This window comes from Hemibagrus wyckioides, linkage group LG22 (assembly GCF_019097595.1).
Source record: "Hemibagrus wyckioides isolate EC202008001 linkage group LG22, SWU_Hwy_1.0, whole genome shotgun sequence".
Classification (NCBI taxonomy): Eukaryota; Metazoa; Chordata; class Actinopteri; order Siluriformes; family Bagridae; genus Hemibagrus; species Hemibagrus wyckioides.
The window spans coordinates 16,712,071-16,731,971 of record NC_080731.1 but is presented as its reverse complement, the minus strand read 5'-3'; the positions used below and the strand labels follow the sequence as shown (position 1 = coordinate 16,731,971).

At 42.1% G+C, this 19,901-nt stretch overlaps 1 protein-coding gene and 1 long non-coding RNA gene across 3 annotated transcripts in view; one reads left to right on the top strand and one right to left on the bottom strand.

Moving 5' to 3' along the window:
- Positions 1–13,870, bottom strand: part of cemip2 (cell migration inducing hyaluronidase 2) — a 29,179-nt gene extending 15,309 nt beyond the window's left edge. The window contains exons 1-8 of one of the 2 annotated variants that reach the window (XM_058374918.1): positions 13,606–13,870; positions 11,276–11,603; positions 9,794–9,934; positions 9,089–9,656; positions 3,639–3,808; positions 1,749–1,937; positions 648–817; positions 86–283 (exon numbers count right to left, since the gene is read on the bottom strand). In XM_058374918.1, the coding sequence (XP_058230901.1) occupies positions 86–283; positions 648–817; positions 1,749–1,937; positions 3,639–3,808; positions 9,089–9,656; positions 9,794–9,934; positions 11,276–11,582 (1,743 nt within the window). In that variant the 5' untranslated portion in view covers positions 11,583–11,603; positions 13,606–13,870. The remainder of the gene's footprint in view (positions 1–85; positions 284–647; positions 818–1,748; positions 1,938–3,638; positions 3,809–9,088; positions 9,657–9,793; positions 9,935–11,275; positions 11,604–13,605) is intronic. The other variant, XM_058374919.1, reaches the window with a different exon arrangement.
- Positions 1,970–4,687, top strand: LOC131343325 (uncharacterized). Its single transcript, XR_009203133.1, has 3 exons — positions 1,970–2,321; positions 4,119–4,174; positions 4,270–4,687. It is a non-coding gene; the product is annotated as an uncharacterized LOC131343325 (long non-coding RNA).
- Positions 13,871–19,901: the final 6,031 nt, after the last annotated feature.

Below are 19,901 nucleotides of genomic sequence, written 5' to 3'. Positions count from 1 at the left end.
CACGTCACCCGAGACATCTGCTACAGTGGACAGTGTTAAAGTGCTTGGGTTAACAGTGTTTCCTTCGTTACAGATAGTCTCTTACCAGCAAGCCATTGGTGGCATGGATGGAGACGCAGCGCGAAAACGAGTGGTGGATGGAGAGCGAGTCCAGGTAGGCACGACCCTCGTCCACATCACCGCACATGTGGAAGTGGACTGGATGGCTGTCCCTCTCCGCCTGCTGGCCCATGTGCTTCAGCTCCACCTGAGACATGTGTACCGAGGAGAAATTTCCCAGGATCTACACAGACACACACGGGGAAATCCAGAGCTGTTATTCAATGTTAAGTAACAGAGCATTACAGATTTTTATTGTGCTATTATTAGAAGATTTAATGACGTATTAATCAGAGTGCTTGTTCGTTCCACTAAGGAAAATATCAACCTTCAATATGGTTTTTGAAAGTCTTAGGACTAAAAAGGACTAAATCAGCTCCCTAGTAGACTTTTCAGTGGAGGAGGCATGGCTTCAGTGTTATCACAAGAAGAATATACCAGGACACACACACACTCTGTGTGGAAGCATGAGACTGGAATATTTAGATGTATTGTAGGTGTGTATTGTATTTAGGCGTGTCGCTTGCGTTTTGTTCTTATCGTCGAACCTTGACATGTCCTCCGAAGGTGTCGTGGGCGTAGAACTGACACCAGTTGTTGCCGTAGCAGGAGTTCTCCATCTCTCCATGGATGAGGATATTCCTGGAGAGCAGTGCCACCTCAGCACGCATGTCCACCCCGTCTACAATCTCGCCCATGTGAGTGAACTGAGGCTTCCCTGGAACACAAACACACAATCAACACAACAATTCACCGTTAGTTCTTTCTGTTGTTATTCTAACATACCACAGGAAGCATAAAGAGTGTGTACACACAGTAACACACACATCAACATCCAAAACATCCAACATGCATCCCTGGAGAGAGCGGTCTCTTTCTGTGTACTGATGGACCCCTCACCCTCTTCCTGTCTCTGAGGAAGATGGTGTTTAAGTCAATAGTGCCTATCTGTCCTGCCATGAGAAACTCTCCTGTCTTCATTTCCAGCATTTATTCATTTCATTTGGGACATAAATGGAAATCTGTCGCCCCACGCTACATCCCTCAGGCATCCACTGAAAAGAACACAAACAAACACAGTTGAGGTTTGGTGATAAAATACAAAGCTGGAAATCTGCCAGGAAAAGTGGGTGCTTTCCACTGAACTGATCTGGTGACACCCATGACCCGCAGTAAAGCTCACAGACTGACACACACACACCCCCACCATATATTTCCTTATATATTCTATTATTCTTTGTGTTCAGCCAGGGACTGAACACAAAGAACAACCCCCCAAACCCTCCACCACCAACACAAACACTGGCATTGGGGCAGGTTTGCAGTTAGTGGTTCAGGGGCTCTAAATAAGGAAAGACACACACACACACTCACACACATACAGAAAGAGAATTACAGAGAGACACAGAGAGAAAGAGACTGAGAGACAGAGAGAAAGACACACACACACAGAGACTGAGAGACAGACAGAGGGACAGACACATAGAAACAGTGAGATACAAAGAAAGAGACAAACAGAGAGAGACAGACACAGTGAGTGAGAGACAGACACAGTGAGTGAGAGAGCGAGACTCAGAGAAACAGACACACAGAGAAAAAGAGAGAGACAAACAGCGAGAGAGACACACACACACACACCCCCCCATCACCTTGTATCCGGAGCTGTGTTTTGGTGCAGTGGGAGCAGGGCAGCAGTGTGAACTCTTCAGCTTGGTGCATGGAATAATCAGTGCTAGCGACCACAATCCTATCTCCTGGCCTCCAGCTGCTCACATCGTCCTGAACGTTCAGGATCACCTGGTCCACCACGTCCACCTGAAATCCTGATATGGCGTAACCTGGGGGACAAAAAGGATTTATAGTGTTAATATATTTAGTGAGAGGTTGTGAAAACTCAATTATTAAAGGAGGAAAAAAATTGAAGGAAAAGAATATCAACTGAGGAGGAGTTTCCACTGAAAGGTCATGTTCCTCAGGACACATTTTTATTATCTCTACATGTACGCTACCCTCAGCTCCTGCCTCTGGGTTCTTCTGCATGTTTCTACACGCATCTGTAAACTTGTGCAAGCTCAGGAAAGTAGTCTTTACTGCAGTTTAACGAGGTCGCTCTATAAAACAGCAGAGATTAGCAGGGGGAAATTACACGACTGTCTAACAAAAACAAAAAGACCCGGGGAACGTCCATCTTGTGACCTTTGACCTCAATAAATCTACAAGAGGTGCGTAACTTTCGTCATATATGTCGATCTAAATGCTGAAGTACTGCTTTCGATTTCCTGTTTTTCAACGAACACCAGAACTTGCAAGATTCAAGCGTTGCTTAATCAGCAGCCGCCGGGTGAGTGGAGCCTCTGCGTCGACAGGACCACAATCAAAAGAAACGACACACTGTCTGTACGTTGTGTGTGACCGCCCTGAAGCGACCGGATAACGACTATATGATGACATAATTGATGCCGTAAGCAACATTTCCAGACCAAAGAGCTGTCAGCGGGTCAGCCTGCTGCATCCTCTCGTTCATAAGAGCAGCACTGAGAACGACGTCATTCAGAGATAATTCAGCTTTAATGGCTGCAGGACGATGATCACAGTGTAGCGGAGAAAAAGCCCGATGCTCAGCACAGAGCTGTCTTTGTGTCTCAGTAACAGACTGTGCCAGTATTCTTTTATGAGATACATCAGGATATTTAACACCGTTTAAACTCTAGGATTCAGAAAGAGGAAAGCTGCTTGGGTCGACATTCTGCTGTGTTTATCCTGTTCAGAGGAGAGCATCCAGACTCCTAAACAACAATAAAACGAGCTCCTCATGCTCACTATGACTGGAGTGCTCCCTGAAGGTTTTACAGTAAGAAAACAGAAAATTTAACAGGAAACAAACATATATCAATTCTCAATTCTGATTGGACAGAAGTGAGAGTAATTTTCTATAACAGCAGTTCTGACATAAGATAGAAGGGTTAAGGTGTTCACTCTTTCATTCATTTCTATAGTAAACAACTGTAACCTTCCACTTTGGGAACTTCAGGAACTAACGTGTCTCCCAGCAGTTAAATGCAACAACAAACCAAAAAAAGGAGATTCGTCATTGTTTTGTGAGTTAAAAACGTAAGTGTTTGGAATGAAACGCCTCAGGCCACACCGTTATTGGAAAATAAACAACTTTGACATAGTATCAGTAAATCCCTGTTGATAATTTTCCTTTAACAGCACACCCCCAAGTCATGATTTTTTTTGTTCATTTAATATACAGAACAGCAGGCTCACAGTAAAAACGATAGAGCAGCACTAATAAAACCTCTCCTTGGAGAAAGAAGTGTTTAATGTGTGTGTGTGTGTGTGTGTGTGTGTATTAGACCTTGAGGTCAAGCCATTTAGTTTGACATGATTTAGGACCTTCCCGTTTCTTCACCTTCTGGAAGCACTTAAGATGAAGCACTATGATCAGTGGCACAGGTAAACACTCTGCTCTAAAACAGTATAAAACAGACTGTTCAGCGATTGTGTCTGTGCGGTTTTGCGATTTCATAACGTACCGATCCACCACTCGCTGTATGCGGACACGAAGAACCGCACGCCGTCCACAGTGACAAATTCTCGCCGAGCCAGCGCCTTTCCCCCAGTGTCATGGTTCTCGTGTTCACGTACCTCCTCTGAGCATGAGCTGTTTCCTCCACCGACCACAGACACCAGCGCCCACGCCTGCCTGTAAGAGAAAGAAGAAAGAGATTTTAAATAAACCTCAAATCCGGTCGTCATAAATTCTACCAGTGCATCACTTTTTATCACGTTATCTTTCAGTTCATGTTGCAGTAAAATGCTGACCGATCTTGAGTAAAGGCACATCTGGTGTTGACCAGATTCTGTTTAGAAATCCCAAACACAGTGTAGCAAAACAATCACAATAATGCTATCCCTGGCCATATCACAGTCTTGTTTATGCCTGTAATCTAACTCTGGGTTGTATCCAGAGATGATAGTGAAGCTGTGCTTGTGTGTGAAATCTGTCTCTTCAGCTTGTTTCCACAGATTTGGATTGAGCTCTGGACTTTCAATTCATTCAGCTTCTCAGGTTTGTATCATTCCTGCGTGTGTGTGTGTGGAGATCCAGCAGTGTGTTTAGGGTTATTGTCCTGTTGGAAGCTAAATCTAAACCGTCTCTTACAGACAGGAACATGGTTTCTTGTGGACTGCCCTGCCCCTCAATTCTGACTAGTTTCCCAGTCGGCGCTGACATGATGCCACCACCACCACGCTTCACCGTGGGCGAGGAGCAGTATGGTCTTTCTGACAATAAGGACACTTGGTGCCAAACCCCAGAACTTCCATTTTGGTTTCACCAAGAGACTTTTTTTTTTTTTTTTTAAATAACAGCTTCCTGCTCTCCACTTTTTCAAAAAGCAGGGTCAAGGATATAGCTGTCCTGTGAACAACGTCTCCCGTTGAACAGTGGATCTCTCCAGCTCCTTCAAAGTTACACTCAGCCTGCTTGGTTGCTTCTCTGACTAACCTCCTGTTGTGCGACAGTGGATTTAATGGAGCTCCACAGGGTGACATTTTTTTTTTTTTTTTTTAACTGTGACTGATACTGAATCAGAACTTTGTCTGTGTAGCTCTTTGACGATGATGTTGCTTAGTTTAGGTCTGTTCTCTAAACGTCTTCCAGGAACAGATGTATTTCTGTGGAGATCATGTGGCACTTTAATGGTACACAGTTCAACTCCATTCAGCTAATTACGTGGTGACTGGTTAGAGGCCAGAAAAGTTCAAAAGTGGTGATTTCCACCACCAGCCTCTCTCTCTCTTGAAGTTAATGAGCTGTCATGTTCCTGAGAGCACATTTGCTTCACACCTCCAGGGTCTGGGGTTCGATTCCTGCCTCCATCCTGTGCCATTTGCAGCTTATCCCTGTGCCTCGAGGGTTTCCTCTGCGTACCCTTTCTTCTCCCAGTCCAAAGATGTGCATTGTAGGAAGATTGGCATCTCTAAATTGTCCACAGAGTGTGAATGAGTGTGTGTGTGATGTGTTGGCACCCAGTCCAGAGCGTCCCCTACTTTGAGTCCCCTGGGATCGACTCCAGGGTCCCAATGACCTTATGTAGGATAAGCACTACAGAAAATGAATGGCACAAGGACTCCTCTGTCCTGAACAGCTTCCTGTCTCTGATCCTGGAGACTCTGTCCAGTAAATGTAAGCATTTTGCATTCTATAAAACAGATTAACTGAGATTTTGAGTGTGTGATTACTATCTGAAGTGTTCCTCCTCATTATTAATATATGATAAACCTGATATATTGTTATCTGGTGCGTGAATGTGAAGCTGGACCATGCTCAGCTCCTGTGTTATGAAGTGTTAACACCCAATCAGTCAGCAAAGAGGAAGAGGAAATGGCTCGAGGTCACTTAAAACATCGGGCCTCGTGAAAGACGATGCCAACAAAATAGTCTCTTCTTTCCCTTTAACAACAAGAACAGCACAAAAATCACAGTGCAATCCGCAGCTGTAATGCGAACTGAACTGCAAGACTTTTACAGCAAAGTATACAAAGCCTATCATGCTCGAAAATCCCGTCTCACTAACACAGTGATCTTCAGGATTTAGGTTACAAAAAGCACGTTATGCCAGAAGCTAATGACACCATCTCCCCAAACTCCCCACCACCCACACAGAGCGAAAGATGACGTCCAGCCTTTGGCAGAAATGTAAAATGGACAAAAGACTAGCCTAAGTGTGTCTCTGTGAAGCTTAAGAGAACTGCAGTGGCACTGCAGTGAGAGTTTTACAAGCTAGTTAAGCTTTATTTAGCGTCTGTTATTAATGCTACTGCTCTGTTTGGACTGGTGTTAATTTTTAGTCACACTTTAGTTCTGCTTCTGTGAGAAAAAACTGCTTTGAAAAGTCCAGTCATGAGGCGCAGGTGAAAACAAGCGAAAACGCTTGCCGCAAAACGCCTCGTTTACGATCTGTCTTCACTTCAAACACGTCAGCGCTGAAGAAGAATCTCCTCAAAGACGAACTCAAGCGACTCGTGCGCTGATCTTTCTCCAGAGAGTCGATGCTTCAGATGCCAAAGGAAGAAAAGAAAACGCCCTTCCTCTGACAATCACGGCACTTTTCTCCCTCACTGTCTGAGTGACGCAGAGACGTCCAAAGATCGAGTGACAAGGACGGGAAGGATTTGTACTTTTTCTCATCAAAGTCACACAAAATGCATTTAACGACAGCCGTTTCCTGTTGGATGAAAAACAACAGACAGAGTTCAGATGGATCGGTGAGAACGAGGCACCGGTTTCCGGCACATGACTGGAAACGACACAGAGGTCCAAAAAAAAAAAAAAAACTGTTAACGGCTTATTGTTTCTCTAATCAGATTAAGAGTCGTCAGTGTTCTTCACCATAAACATATAAAGACATTTTTAAAAAACATGCAAGTTAAATAAAACCGGAGCTCGTTGTCGGTTCTTGTCCTTTTACAAGATTACTGGTACAGACTCGATTCTGCAGCTGATGAGTCAGAAAAGAGACATTTATTGACAGTTTAAGGAAGGTGTCTCTAGCGTCAACGCTTTGTAACATTCAGCGGTACAGCCGTTTTCAGCTACAGAAATGTCTTCACTTCATTTTATTTTAATTTTTTATCAACAAGCTGTGAGGGTTTTTTTGTGTGGTTAAAATAAGTAGGATAAAAAGAGAAGCTGGTGAAAGATTAAGAAAAGATTATAGCTGCTATAACAAAGTGATCAGATAAAACTTGTCCTGCAAACATTTCTCAACATTTAATGCATCTATAAATGGATAAAAATGTCGTTGAAATGTACTGTAAACATCAGAATACTGCTGCGATATAAAAACACACTATTGTTCTTAAAATGCTGAGATTTACAGTAACATCTGGATTTCTGGTCACATCTCGTGTTCAGCAGCAGCATACACAAGACTGGAATTTTACATTTGGCTTCAAGTGAAGCTCAACTGCTGGTTATAGAAACCAGCCCTGTCTAGAATTTTAAAATACACTTCAGCTATTTAGCTAATAAATAAACAGACGATTCGGATCGGTGCATCAGTCTAAACGTTAACCGCTGGATAGATTCAAAGCAACAACTGTGGACTGTCCAAGCAATAAGACAACTGCTATGTAGAAAAACCATGAATACTTTTAAATAATCCTGATTCAGAAATCATCTCTACATCATCATCATCATTCATGAAAGCTACATTGAACCGTGTTGTATTGTCATAGCCGGTGCGGTTTCATCAAACACACAGAATCGTTGCCTTAATAATCTCGAAATTCCCGAAAGTCGTTTGAAAACAGTTCTAATAATAACCACAGCGGTCTTTTTTAAGCCACATTAAGCCTCGGATCCAAGTCTCTGACCAGAAAGCTGCCTGATGTCAGCATGCTCATGAATCACACACACACACACACCCACCCATTACCCCCCAGTGTGCGCTGAGGTATCGTCAAGAGTGAGAGTGAGTGTGTGTGTGTGGGGTGTAGAGAGGAGGGAACTCCGCCTCTGCGTTACGCAATTTTTTTCACATTATGGTGCCAGATGTTTCTGTTTGTGCAGGGGGCCGCTGGTGAGGGTTCATGCCAAGCCTTCAAAAGCACTGTCAAGTCAGGACTGCTGAGATGAGTGGAAGAAAAGAAAAAAAAGAAAAAGGGAGAGAGAAGAAGAAGAGCGAGAGAGAGCAGGAGAGAGAGAGATCATTTCTGAGTGTGTGTGTAAGCATTTTTAGAGCTCAATAGGTACAAAAGTTTGCGTCAGGCTCCTTAATGTCACTCCACACCATGTGTCTGTGTCCGGTTCTTTGTGCTTGTCCTGACTGCCAGGTCAGTACAGACCATGTGTTGTGTGTGTTTTGCTCAGACATCTTACACAGAAACACACAAGTCAGCTCATTTTCAGCACACATCCTGGATACACGCTTGCCCTAACCCTCCAGTGGTGCTTTTCCTGTACAAATACAGAGAGAGGAAATGTGGGAAATGCTGCTGGACCGCTTCTTTTCTTGCATATTTTTTCCAAAGTAAGATGCCAGGATGGAGTGAAGTTTAGCGCTGCAGAGAAACTAAGGCCCATTAGCGACCCATTACAGTGCGGATATGGCAAATATCTCAATTGGTTCCACATTGGAGGTCTTTGCGCGTGTGTGTGTGTGTGTGTGTGTGTGCGCTTTTAGTAGATGTCAATATGCCCAGCATTACCATTCCTGTTCATACTGTGGCCAAAAAAAAAAAAAAAAAAAGTGTTAAAATGTTAACAAAAAAGGCACACAACATGCAAAACTTTCACTTTATAGAATATAAATGAAACGACAGCGACGATACACAGATGATCACCAGAAAGTTGTGTGAAGTGTGTTTATGTGAGATGAATGCGAAAGTGAGAAAGGGGCGGGGCTTCAGAGGCATCTATACACAACGGTCAGTGGTTCCAGATTCACAGACAGGCTCATCTGGTGTTTTTATTAGAGAGAAATGAGATCACTGCTCTATTTGCATAACTGATAACTCATAGCCGTGTACTGACACACACAAACATGTAAAGGTTACCAGATCTGCACATGCAGAGAAGTCCTAAGTTGTCCTACCCAACAACAAAAAGAAAAATATTCAGTAATGTTCTTTTCTTTTTCGTGCCACAAACAGTGAATAAATTGTTTCTAAACTGAATAAAGCAGCTGGTGGCGGAAGAATAGAACCCTTTCCATGTCCAGCCTCACCCACAGCTATCAAAGCAAACATGTTAGTTTCATTTCCTCTTCTGTTCTCAGCTCACTCATTCACCAACTTCACAAATAACCAACACCATTACAATACCCAAGAACAGGAGATCTCATCTCCACTCTCTCTTTGAGGTCATCAGCTCTGTTAGGGCTTCAAGTTTACTGCATTTGCTTTGAGGCCCAGTTCACCCGGTATCATCCTCATGTATAATGTTTACGTATATATCTGTATGTGCACTATGATGTACCTGTATTTGAGCTCATGAACATAGTGGCTGCCCAGAAGATCCTGGATGGTCTTCTTGGTCTCGTCCAGAAGGTTCTTGGCGGCCGAGTCGCCCACAGCGAGAGCGACGATGCGCCCGTGTGGCAGCGAGCGCAGCATCTGGGTCAGCTTCCTGCTGTCATTCTGCGAGTCGTGCGTGTCGAAGCGTTCGGTGCTTAGCAAGGCACCCGTGTCCTGGTCTACCACGCGAAGGTTGATCCCTCGACTGAAGTTCCTCTGGAAGGCATAGCTGCCGGCTGCCAGGCCTGTGGCAGGCACGGTACGCGTGAGTAGAGTCCAGGATGGCCACTGCACGCCGTGGAGCTCCAGAGTGCCACCGGGACGTACGCCTATGAACTTGCGTCCGAAACCGGGCACGGGAGAAACAGAGGCGTCGTCCGAGCGGCCCAGCAGCGTGATGGTGGCACGGGAACGATAGCGACACTTCGAGGCACCGATGTGAAAGGCTCCTCCATCTTCAATTAAAATGAAGTGCACTCGTAGAGTAATGTTGTTTGAACCTTCCTTGTTATCAGCAAACACCACCAACCCTGTGAAGGAAACAAGGACGCAGAAAAATGACTGAAAATAGAAAACATGCTACAACTGCCCCTGGTTTTCATTCATTGATAATTGCGCTGCATGACATTCTGCTCATTTTCCACTCAGTCACATGATCACACCATACCTCCTGATTGGATAGTGAGAGAGTGGAGGGTTGCTGATGCAATCAGTTTGAAGTTTTGTCCATTCTGCACCACCACAGCCTTTTTTGGGTTGTGTCCCGGGTTCCAGTTACTCAGCGTCAGGTTGTGGTCAGGACAGTTCTCTAGAGCACACAGAGCAAACAGTCCACGCTTATTAAATCCACGGCTTAGTGTTTCAGAATAACTGCAGTCAGAGAGAAATAGGAATTTGTTCAGACACCTTTCCTCCATCAGCTGTGCTAGACAAGTGCTTTACAGCGCAAAGTGTTCAACACTGAACCTGAACAGCGCAGGACTTTATTAGAAGTAGAGAGTCTGTTCAGTGGATCAAACATCTCTCATGCTGTGCAGAAACAGGACCTGTGCTGCTCTGTCTGTGGGATTTCAGCGAGATTACTGAGTGTTTATGGAGCTAATGAAAACCTGCACAAAGTCTGCTTACTGCTTACATGTGGAGTTATACAAGGGGTGGTGTTTTTTGTTTTTTAATTAACGTACAGTCCCCAACAGACTTCAGAAAGGGCTTGCAACAAAAGATGTGCATTAAACACAACAAAACTAACCTACTGTATTAAATCTACTCCTTTCCGAATGATAAATCAAAGTAAAATACAATCGTCTTTAAATTCTGAATGCTTAGAGGAAAACAGATAAATCAGTATATTCATTTAGCATACTGTGTACACAAAGCTACATAATTACATGCATCTCGGAGCGCATGTTTCCATGTGGGTACAAATTCGTGATTCCTGCTCACCAAGAAACTCTTTCACACATGGCAATCATTACAGCGGAACGTAACTTCAGATGTTACCAACCATCTCAGAAATACTCTGTAATACTGATGAGACAAAAACTGAACTCTGATTGGATCTCTAAGAACTACATTTGGATAAAAAATGGCAGCTGCTCAACATCTGGTTAATACTGTCCCTGTGGTGAAGCATGGTGATGGCAGCATCATGCTACTCAGGATTGTGTCAGGGAGGCTGGTCAATATTGATAAATGAAAGGTTCTTGAAAAAGAGTGCACACGACCTCAGCTTGAGGTGAAGGTTCACATTTCAGCACAACAATGGCACAAAGAATACAGCCAGAACAAGTGGCTTCTCTGTGTGTCCTTGAGTGGCCCAGTCAAAACCTAAAGGACATCTCTAACTATCAGCTCTGACTGAGCTTCAGAAGATCTGCAATTGTGCATTGTAAATGCCTTTTTGTCCTAAACTACAAATTCATTGCTTGACAAGATAACAGGACAAAAAAATTTGCGCACTAATGTATTTGGTCTTCATCAGATTTCTGTTTCTGGTCAAGAGGATACAGAAATTGGCAACCAGGACAAAAAGAATTTTGGCAAAATATGACAAATACAATAATAACTGCCATGTGAATGTAGTTTATGCTCAGAAATCATGTTACTGTTTTGACGTTCTAGTACATACAACACTACAGAGGTGTCTCACCATCAAGGACTTGGCTGGAGCTCAGACTGAGGACGAGGATGAGCACGAGGAAGAACATGCCGAAGCAGACTCCGGTGCAGATGTACGTGTTCTTTATCTGCCGCCGGTTGTGGACCTCGGGGGCGCGAGCGGCGGGCGGTCGTGTCGGAGGCGGCGCCAGCGGTTTTGGGCGTGCTGGCGCTGGAGGCAAGGCTTTGACAGGGGGCGGAGATCTTACAGGTACGACCCGGGTCATAGTGTAAGGCACTGATCCACTGGACGGCGTCACTAACTGGGGAAGACGGCCGGGGCCTCTGTTCCCCTGCATGGTGCAGCCGGCTGGTACTTTCTGCAGGAGAAGAGAGAGGAGGGAAAAAAACAAAACAATAAACAAATGTTTGAAATACATGCAAAATTTTCCACAGGTTTTCTGCATCCAAGTCAGGACATCCAGTGCAGACAATCCGGTTATGCAACCGTTACTGCAGTTCAACGACTCTCAGTTTCAGGCTGCTGTTTGGCACCATGTGTTTTGATGGCATGGGCCCATATGTGGAATTTTTACATTTTCAAGGTATTTACACAAACACATGGCACCCATTAAGTCAGAGAGAGAGAGAGAGAGAGAGAGAGAGAGAGCACAAGTCCACCCCCTCAGTCCTACATGAACACACTCCAAAGCTTCGTTCACATTTTTTGCTCAGTTCAGATCGATTTATTTATTTAACTCAAATCCAATTGTTCAGCCTGGACGTGGTTTGGATGCTGCTTGGAAGTGACCCATACAGCGAACAGATCTCTGCCCTGAAACGACCTGCGTTTTCAAATTTATTAAGATCACATTCATGTGGCATCTGCAGGTCATTAAAATAAAACAAATGTGTCACTTTTGTGGTAGCAAAATGAACGAGCTGCCAGCGAGGGCCTTCATCGCTGTCCAACTTCTGGGCAGTTTGGATACGAGAACTTCGACATTTTCGCTATTATACTCTAATCGTTTTTACTAAGCTGACACTGTGCACATACAAGCATGTGATATGTATCCAGCTTAGGACAAAGTGGATCAGCCTGTTCACATGACGAGGGGAAAAATAATTGAGCTAAAAAAAAAAAAAATGTAAGCCTGTATGTGAATGCAGCTCATATGCTGCTAGAATACAGCTTTCTATCATTTCTCTGACACACCTAATGGTGTAGAAAGAGCAGTTTGGGTTAAATGGAGGATAAAACCTGCTTCACATGAGCTGACTGGTCAGACAACTAATCATCCCAATCCGATCCAAAAAGCACAATATTGTCAGATCAGGAAACTTTCTGTCCAGCACAGAGAACACAAAAGGGTTAGTGCTGTTGGGAATTATTTGGAAATATGATTCACGGCATTGTCATGATTCATCCAGACAGACACAGAAACGCCCATGGGTGATCAGAAGCGACTTCTGTGCTACGGCTTGACTTATCATATCGATATTAAAGCACGATAATATCAAAGATCAGGATTGGATTTTGGCCGATGCACGGAGATGATATCAGCGTCAGAAATGGAAACCTGGTTTTGGTCCATTCCTACAGCGCAGAGTTAAATTCACAATGAAAATGCGCGAGAGGCGTGTGATTTGATTTCGTGTGCTGATGTCTTTCCTTTTTAAACAGGAAGTCAGATGTGCCTGAAGTGCTTGATTTTGTGATAAACCCCTTGAAAATGAAATTTGACAGTAGATTAATGAACTAGCTAAATATGGAGATTAAAATTAAAGGTGATCTTGCCCAAATTCGAATCTTTTGTCGAAATGAGTAAACGCCCACTAACGAGCTACTAGTGTAGAGTGAGACACGCCCCTGGGGGCGGGGTTTGACTGCCCATTTAAGTAATATGAACACAATACAAGAACCGAATGCCATTAAATCTCTTTTAACTTCACCAAAAATGACATCCTGAGATTTTCATCTATGAAGTGACATGTGAACGCATGTTTCCTGTGTGTTTATTAGTGCTTTCCTAGATAAAGTATTATAGGTGTGTCCAGAACAGGAAGGGAGAGGTACACAACGCTCCACATTCAGAGGCACTTTAAACCTAAATGTAAACCTACATTGAGTTTTGCATTATTTTAGTGTTTGTTATCCCTGCTTCTGTCTTCAGTTTGTTATCAGTGTGATTTCTTGGAGATATTTCGGGATAAACCACACAGCACTGGATTTGTGCTCAGCTGCTGTTAGTCTCAGGTCTAGTGCAGGTCTGAGAGCCGGGAATAAAGTTACAGAGGATTGAACAGTAGATAATGAGTCAGAGTCGCAGTTTAACAGCAGGAAGTAGATGTATTTCTGTAGAAATCACAGTAAAACTTTACCCTGTGATCCAGTCTCACTGCGCTGGTGGCGTGGTGTCTCTCCTCTTACCTTCTTCGAGACTCACTCCGCGCTCGCGCTCGCCATTCGCAGGCCTCGTGGAAACAAAAAAACAAAATAAGCAAACACAGAGCTCCTCGGTGTGACTTCTGCCTTCCGCTTTTAGGATTTTGGTTACATGTTTTTCAACAAAATTAAAGCCCCAGCGCCAGCGGCTCCACACCAACACCGAGCCAGGGAGGAAATGAACTACCAGGAGAACCGAGCAGCGGTCTGTAGCAGGGGGCGGAGCTTCTGAGCTATACGTCACGCAACACGTGCTTAAATCTACTGCTAACGTTTATTTCTTTATAATAATAATCATCATCATCATCATCATCATCACTATCATCATCAAAATAGTAATAACAATAATAAATAATATTTGTATTATATGTATATAGTAGTAGTAGTAATTATGTATGAATGTATATATATATATATATATATATATATATATATATAGTAAATTTCCCAATCTATCTATCTATCTATCTATCTATCTATCTATCTATCTATCTACATTATTATTTGTATTTGTAGTAGTTGTAGTAGTAGTATTATGTAATAGTAGCAATAATAATAATCATTGTTATTATTATTATTATTATTTTCTTTTTGTGTATTTTGATATGTACACCTTAAATCATTTTGTATAAACCAATCATACATACCATTAAAAACAACTGGCTAATTTTGTGTAGGTCCCCCTTTGAAGTCCTGTAAGAGGTTCAGCCTCTATTGATCGGACTTTTGTCCAGCACATCCCACAGATTCTCTATCAGATTGAGATCTGGACCATGTAAAGGCCAAGTCAACACCTTGAACACTGTCATGTTCCTTAAACCATTCTTGAATATTGTGGCAGGGAGCATTATCCTGTTTGAAGAGGCCACTGCCCTTAGGGCATACTGTGGTGGTTTGTAACATCCACTTGAATGCCAAGACACAAGCAGAACATAACAGTACATCACACTGCCTCCGTCAGCTTGCCCTCTTCCCACAGTGCACCCTGGTGCCATGTCTTCCCCAGGTAAGCGATGCACACGCACCCAGCCATTCATATGATGTTAAAGAAAACATCAGACCAGGCTTTCTTCTTCCATTACTTCCTGCTCCAGTTCTGGTGCTCACATGCCCATTGTACAGAGGTGGACGGGGCACTCTGATTGGTCAGTAAGCTGTGACTCACGGTCACTGTGTTCTGACTCCTTTCAATCACAGACAGCAGTAAGTTTTTAAGCAATTTGTTACAGTAGCTCTTCTGTGGGATTGGATCACACAGGCTAGCCTTCTCTCCTCATGCACATCAGTGAGTCTTACACAGCCCATGACCCTGTCACTAACTGCCCTTCCTTAAACCACTTTTGGTAGGTAGTAACCACTGCATCCTGGAAACAACCTCATATGACCTCATATATTGTAGAAGCTCTGACCCAGTCATCTAACCATCGCAATTTGGCCCCTGTCAGAGTCAGACCCCTTGGGAGTCATCATTATTAACTTTACTTGATAATGATTTATAGCTGCTCAGTCTGATATTTTAGATGGATTTTTTTAAAGTTGTTCATTTAAACAATCTGTTATAGTAAAATAATCATCCATGGGTTGATGTGATGAAACAGAGTAACTGTTACCCCACTTTTATTCCTCTTTTAGCTCAGCAATTTGCCTAACCATTTTACCTCTTAAACTATAAACAAGTTGTACTGTTTATCAGCTGTGGAATACAGCAGCTGTAAATAGTTGTTCCCCTCAGCCGCCAAGTTAATAAGACAAAAAAAGCAGCTTGTCATGTTACTGAGAAACCACAGACTCACCTAAAGACTTTCACATTAAAAGTTAAAGTTACAACTTTACCTCTGGCAGTGGGAAGTGCTGCTGTCTCCCAGCTCCAGATTCCCCCAGTTTAATCCCGAGCTCAGGTTTCGGTCTGTGTGGAGGTTCTGTGTATGTTCTCCTTGTGTCTGTGTGGGTTTCCTCTCAGGTTTCCTTGCGTCTCTCAAAAACATGCCAGCAGCTAGATTGACTAAGATGAGTTGCCCTTAGGTGTGAATGTGTGTGTGTGAATATGTGTGTATGGTGTCCTGAGATGGACTGGTGTCCCTTCTACGGTGGGTGTAGTATTCCTGCGCCTCACGCCCAGTGTTCAAGAGACTCCTTGTGATTTGCCTTGACATGATTACCGTCAGGGTTTCTGTGTAGAGAAGTAATCAACACCTTCTGACCAATCAGAATTGAGAATTCAGCACTCAGAAATACAAATATAATATTAGGTGGATGTTCCTCCTTTGAAGGCTGAGAAAAATAATCAACTCATGATGGAAACTGGAAATGAAAATGTTTCATCTAAGGAGAAGTTCTGTCTGTTTTCTGCTGATAAACAGAATATTAGAGATCTGATACACGGTGCCAAAGAGCCAAAGAGCTAGAGTCAGTAATTATAGATCTTTAAGAAGGATTTAATTTCATAATAAAATTATAAATAAGAAAGTAGGTGTATAAAATAACCTGTAGCTCAGTGTATAGATCTGACATAACACTTCACACAATGCTAGCATAAGCAAAAGTTTCTCACAGCTGTCTGTTTGACTGAATGAACCCCTCCATTAGACTTAACCCTTTAAACATCAGTCTCTGCTGTAAAACCGCATACCAACACGCATACCATCAGTCTCCACAAAAAGAGCTGTTTTTATCTTTATTTTCTATCTACACTCTTCATCCAGGCTCCAGAGTTCAAAGGTCAGCACTTTCAGGCCGACGAAGTGACCTCTCTGACCTCATAAAATAAATGAGAAGTGTTTTTATCTGTTCTTTATGATATTCAGATGTTTTTGCTTCTTTAGAGCGATTCTTTAATACACTACTGAAGTTTATAATTTCTCCACAAGGGGGCGATGTAACAAAACTTTTCAGTCTAGGATTTTTCTTTCTGTTCGGGGACAATACTTTTGAAGCAGATATAAAATCAGAAGTTAAGGGTAAAAGTTAGAGAATATTTAGACCAGGGTTTTTTTTTACATTATTAATATAATAAAATCCGCAGGTTAAACATGATAATATTGGAACTACGGAAATATCTGAAACTTTCTTGGAACGGATACATAGCGACAGGAATGTAAACAATGTGAACAATGTCAGGAGCAGGATGAATAGAAACCTAGGAGAAAATAACAAACTAAATAATAAACCACAAAACATGCAACATGATTAAAAAAATCACTTCTTATATCAAGCTGTCTGTCTATCAACCTATCTGTCTGTCTGTCTGTCTATCAACCTATCTGTCTGTCTGTCTATCAATCTATCTGTCTGTCTGTCTATCAACCTATCTGTCTGTCTGTCTGTCTGTCTGTCTATCAACCTATCTGTCTGTCTGTCTGTCTGTCTGTCTATCAACCTATCTGTCTGTCTGTCTATCAATCTATCTGTCTGTCTGTCTGTCTATCAACCTATCTGTCTGTCTGTCTGTCTGTCTATCAACCTATCTGTTTGTCTGTCTATCAATCTATCTGTCTGTCTGTCTATCAACCTATCTGTCTGTCTGTCTGTCTGTCTATCAACCTATCTGTCTGTCTGTCTATCAATCTATCTGTCTGTCTATCAACCTCTCTGTCTGTCTGTCTGTCTATCAACCTATCTGTCTGTCTGTCTGTCTATCAATCTATCTGTCTGTCTGTCTATCAATCTATCTGTCTGTCTATCAATCTATCTGTCTGTCTGTCTGTCTATCAATCTATCTGTCTGTCTGTCTGTCTGTCTGTCTATCAATCTATCTGTCTGTCTGTCTGTCTATCAATCTATCTGTCTGTCTATCAACCTATCTGTCTGTCTGTCTGTCTATCAATCTATCTGTCTGTCTGTCTGTCTGTCTGTCTGTCTATCAATCTATCTGTCTGTCTATCAACCTATCTGTCTGTCTGTCTGTCTATCAATCTATCTGTCTGTCTGTCTGTCTGTCTATCAATCTATCTGTCTGTCTGTCTGTCTATCTATCTATCTATCTATCTATCTATCTATCTATCTATCTATCTATCTATCTATCTATCTGTCTGTCTGTCTGTCTGTCTATCAATCTACCTGTCTGTCTGTCTGTCTGTCTATCTATCTATCTATCTATCTATCTATCTATCTATCTATCTATCTATCTATCTATCTATCTGTCTGTCTGTCTGTCTGTCTGTCTGTCTATCCATCTATCTATCCATCTGTCTATCTATCCATCTATCTATCTATCTATCTATCTATCTATCTATCTATCTATCTATCTATCTATCTATCTATCTATCTATCTATCTGTCTGTCTGTCTGTCTGTCTGTCTGTCTGTCTATCTATCTATCTATCTGTCTGTCTGTCTGTCTGTCTGTCTGTCTGTCTATCTATCTATCTATCTATCTATCTATCTATCTATCTATCTATCTGTCTGTCTGTCTGTCTATCCATCTATCTATCCATCTGTCTATCTATCTATCTATCTATCTATCTATCTATCTATCTATCTATCTATCTATCTATCTATCTATCTATCTGTCTGTCTGTCTATCCATCTATCTATCCATCTGTCTATCTATCCATCTGTCTGTCTATCTATCTATCTATCTATCTATCTATCTATCTATCTATCTATCTATCTATCTATCTATCTATCTATCTATCTATCTATCTATCTATCTATCTATCTATCTATCTATCTATCTATCTATCTATCTATCTATCTAACCCCAAATAATCCTGTTTCTACATCCAAGTCAATTTCAGACCGAAAATTTCCAATGTACAGTTTTTGCTTTGGAGCATTTCTCAGATCAGAAATGAAATTCTCAAAACTACCTGTTCAGATCATGTAGTCACTTGTGCACATCATATGAACATTTCTCGTTGCTTTGATCAAATTGCAAAATGCTTTTGTACATTCATATAATTGATTGTGTACAATTGTCTGCTGTTTCCTACATTATCACTTGTTTATGTCATGTTGATCAGAATATATTATACTAGTTTCATCTAAATAATCTTAACCCCCAAAACATTTCAGCATCAGTTCATTGCACAAGTCACTGAATGCAAAATAGTTAAACCAGTTGTCAAAATCTCAACAAGAAAAAAAGAAGACATTTTATTTTAAAAACCCTGTTTTTTGTAAATGTGTCATGAATTGACGAAATGAAATTTGAATGTCACTAATGAAGGGGCGTGAAGAACCAATGATCAACTAGTTCTCTAAAACAGGTCAATCTCTCGAGGTGAATCCCGTGAACCTGTAATTGGCATGCCTATATAAAGAGCAAAACACAGATTTACAATTGTTGAAAATGGATGAACAACCAGGAAATGAACGTGGTCAAGAGCCAAGAATAAGAATAAGGATGGATGCTGGAAGGGTAAGGAGGCATAATAGAGGAAGAGGAAGAAGAGGCCAGAGACAGACACATTTCTGATGACATCAGAGCCACTGTTGTGGACCATGTTGTCAATCATGGCCTCACAATGGCTGAGGCAGGTCGGAGGGTACAGCCAAATATTTGGAGATCAACTGTTTCTTCAATTAATTACAGTATGTAATCCACCAGTGTGGACTGTGCTGTTATAGTGGATATACATTCTGTAACACACAAACATGTCTAAGTATATCTGAATTGTATTAGTGTATTTTTTCCACACAGGGCTGAAAGATTACCTCGTAGGGGTGGCAGAGGACCCCTTTTCACACCTCAGCAGGAGGAGGCTATTTGCACCATGGTCAGAGCAAACAATGCCATTAGGCTAAACGAAATACAGAGGGCCATTGTAGAAGACAACAATGTATTTAGAAACATCCAGTCTGTTAGCATCTCAACTATTGACAGGGTATTGAAAAGACACCACATGACCGTGAAACAGCTGTACCGCGTACCATTTGAAAGGAATGGGGACAGAGTGAAGGAGCTACGGTACCAGTATGTACAGGTAAAACATCTACAGTATGTGCATACAGTAACTAATTTACATAAACTTCTTATATTGACTATATATATTACAGTGTGTGAGACCTATATACATTTGCTATAGCTTTAGGAAAATAACACGCAGTATGTGTGTACATTTGATATAACTGTATCTTGTGAAATGAAATGAAAATGTAATTGGGTATCTTCTGGGTTGTAGCGTATAATGGAATTGGAGTCAAGTGAACCACCTTACACCTTCATATACGTAAATGAGGCGGGCTTCAGTCTGAACAGAAGCAGAAGACGTGGTCGAAATGTCATCGGCCAC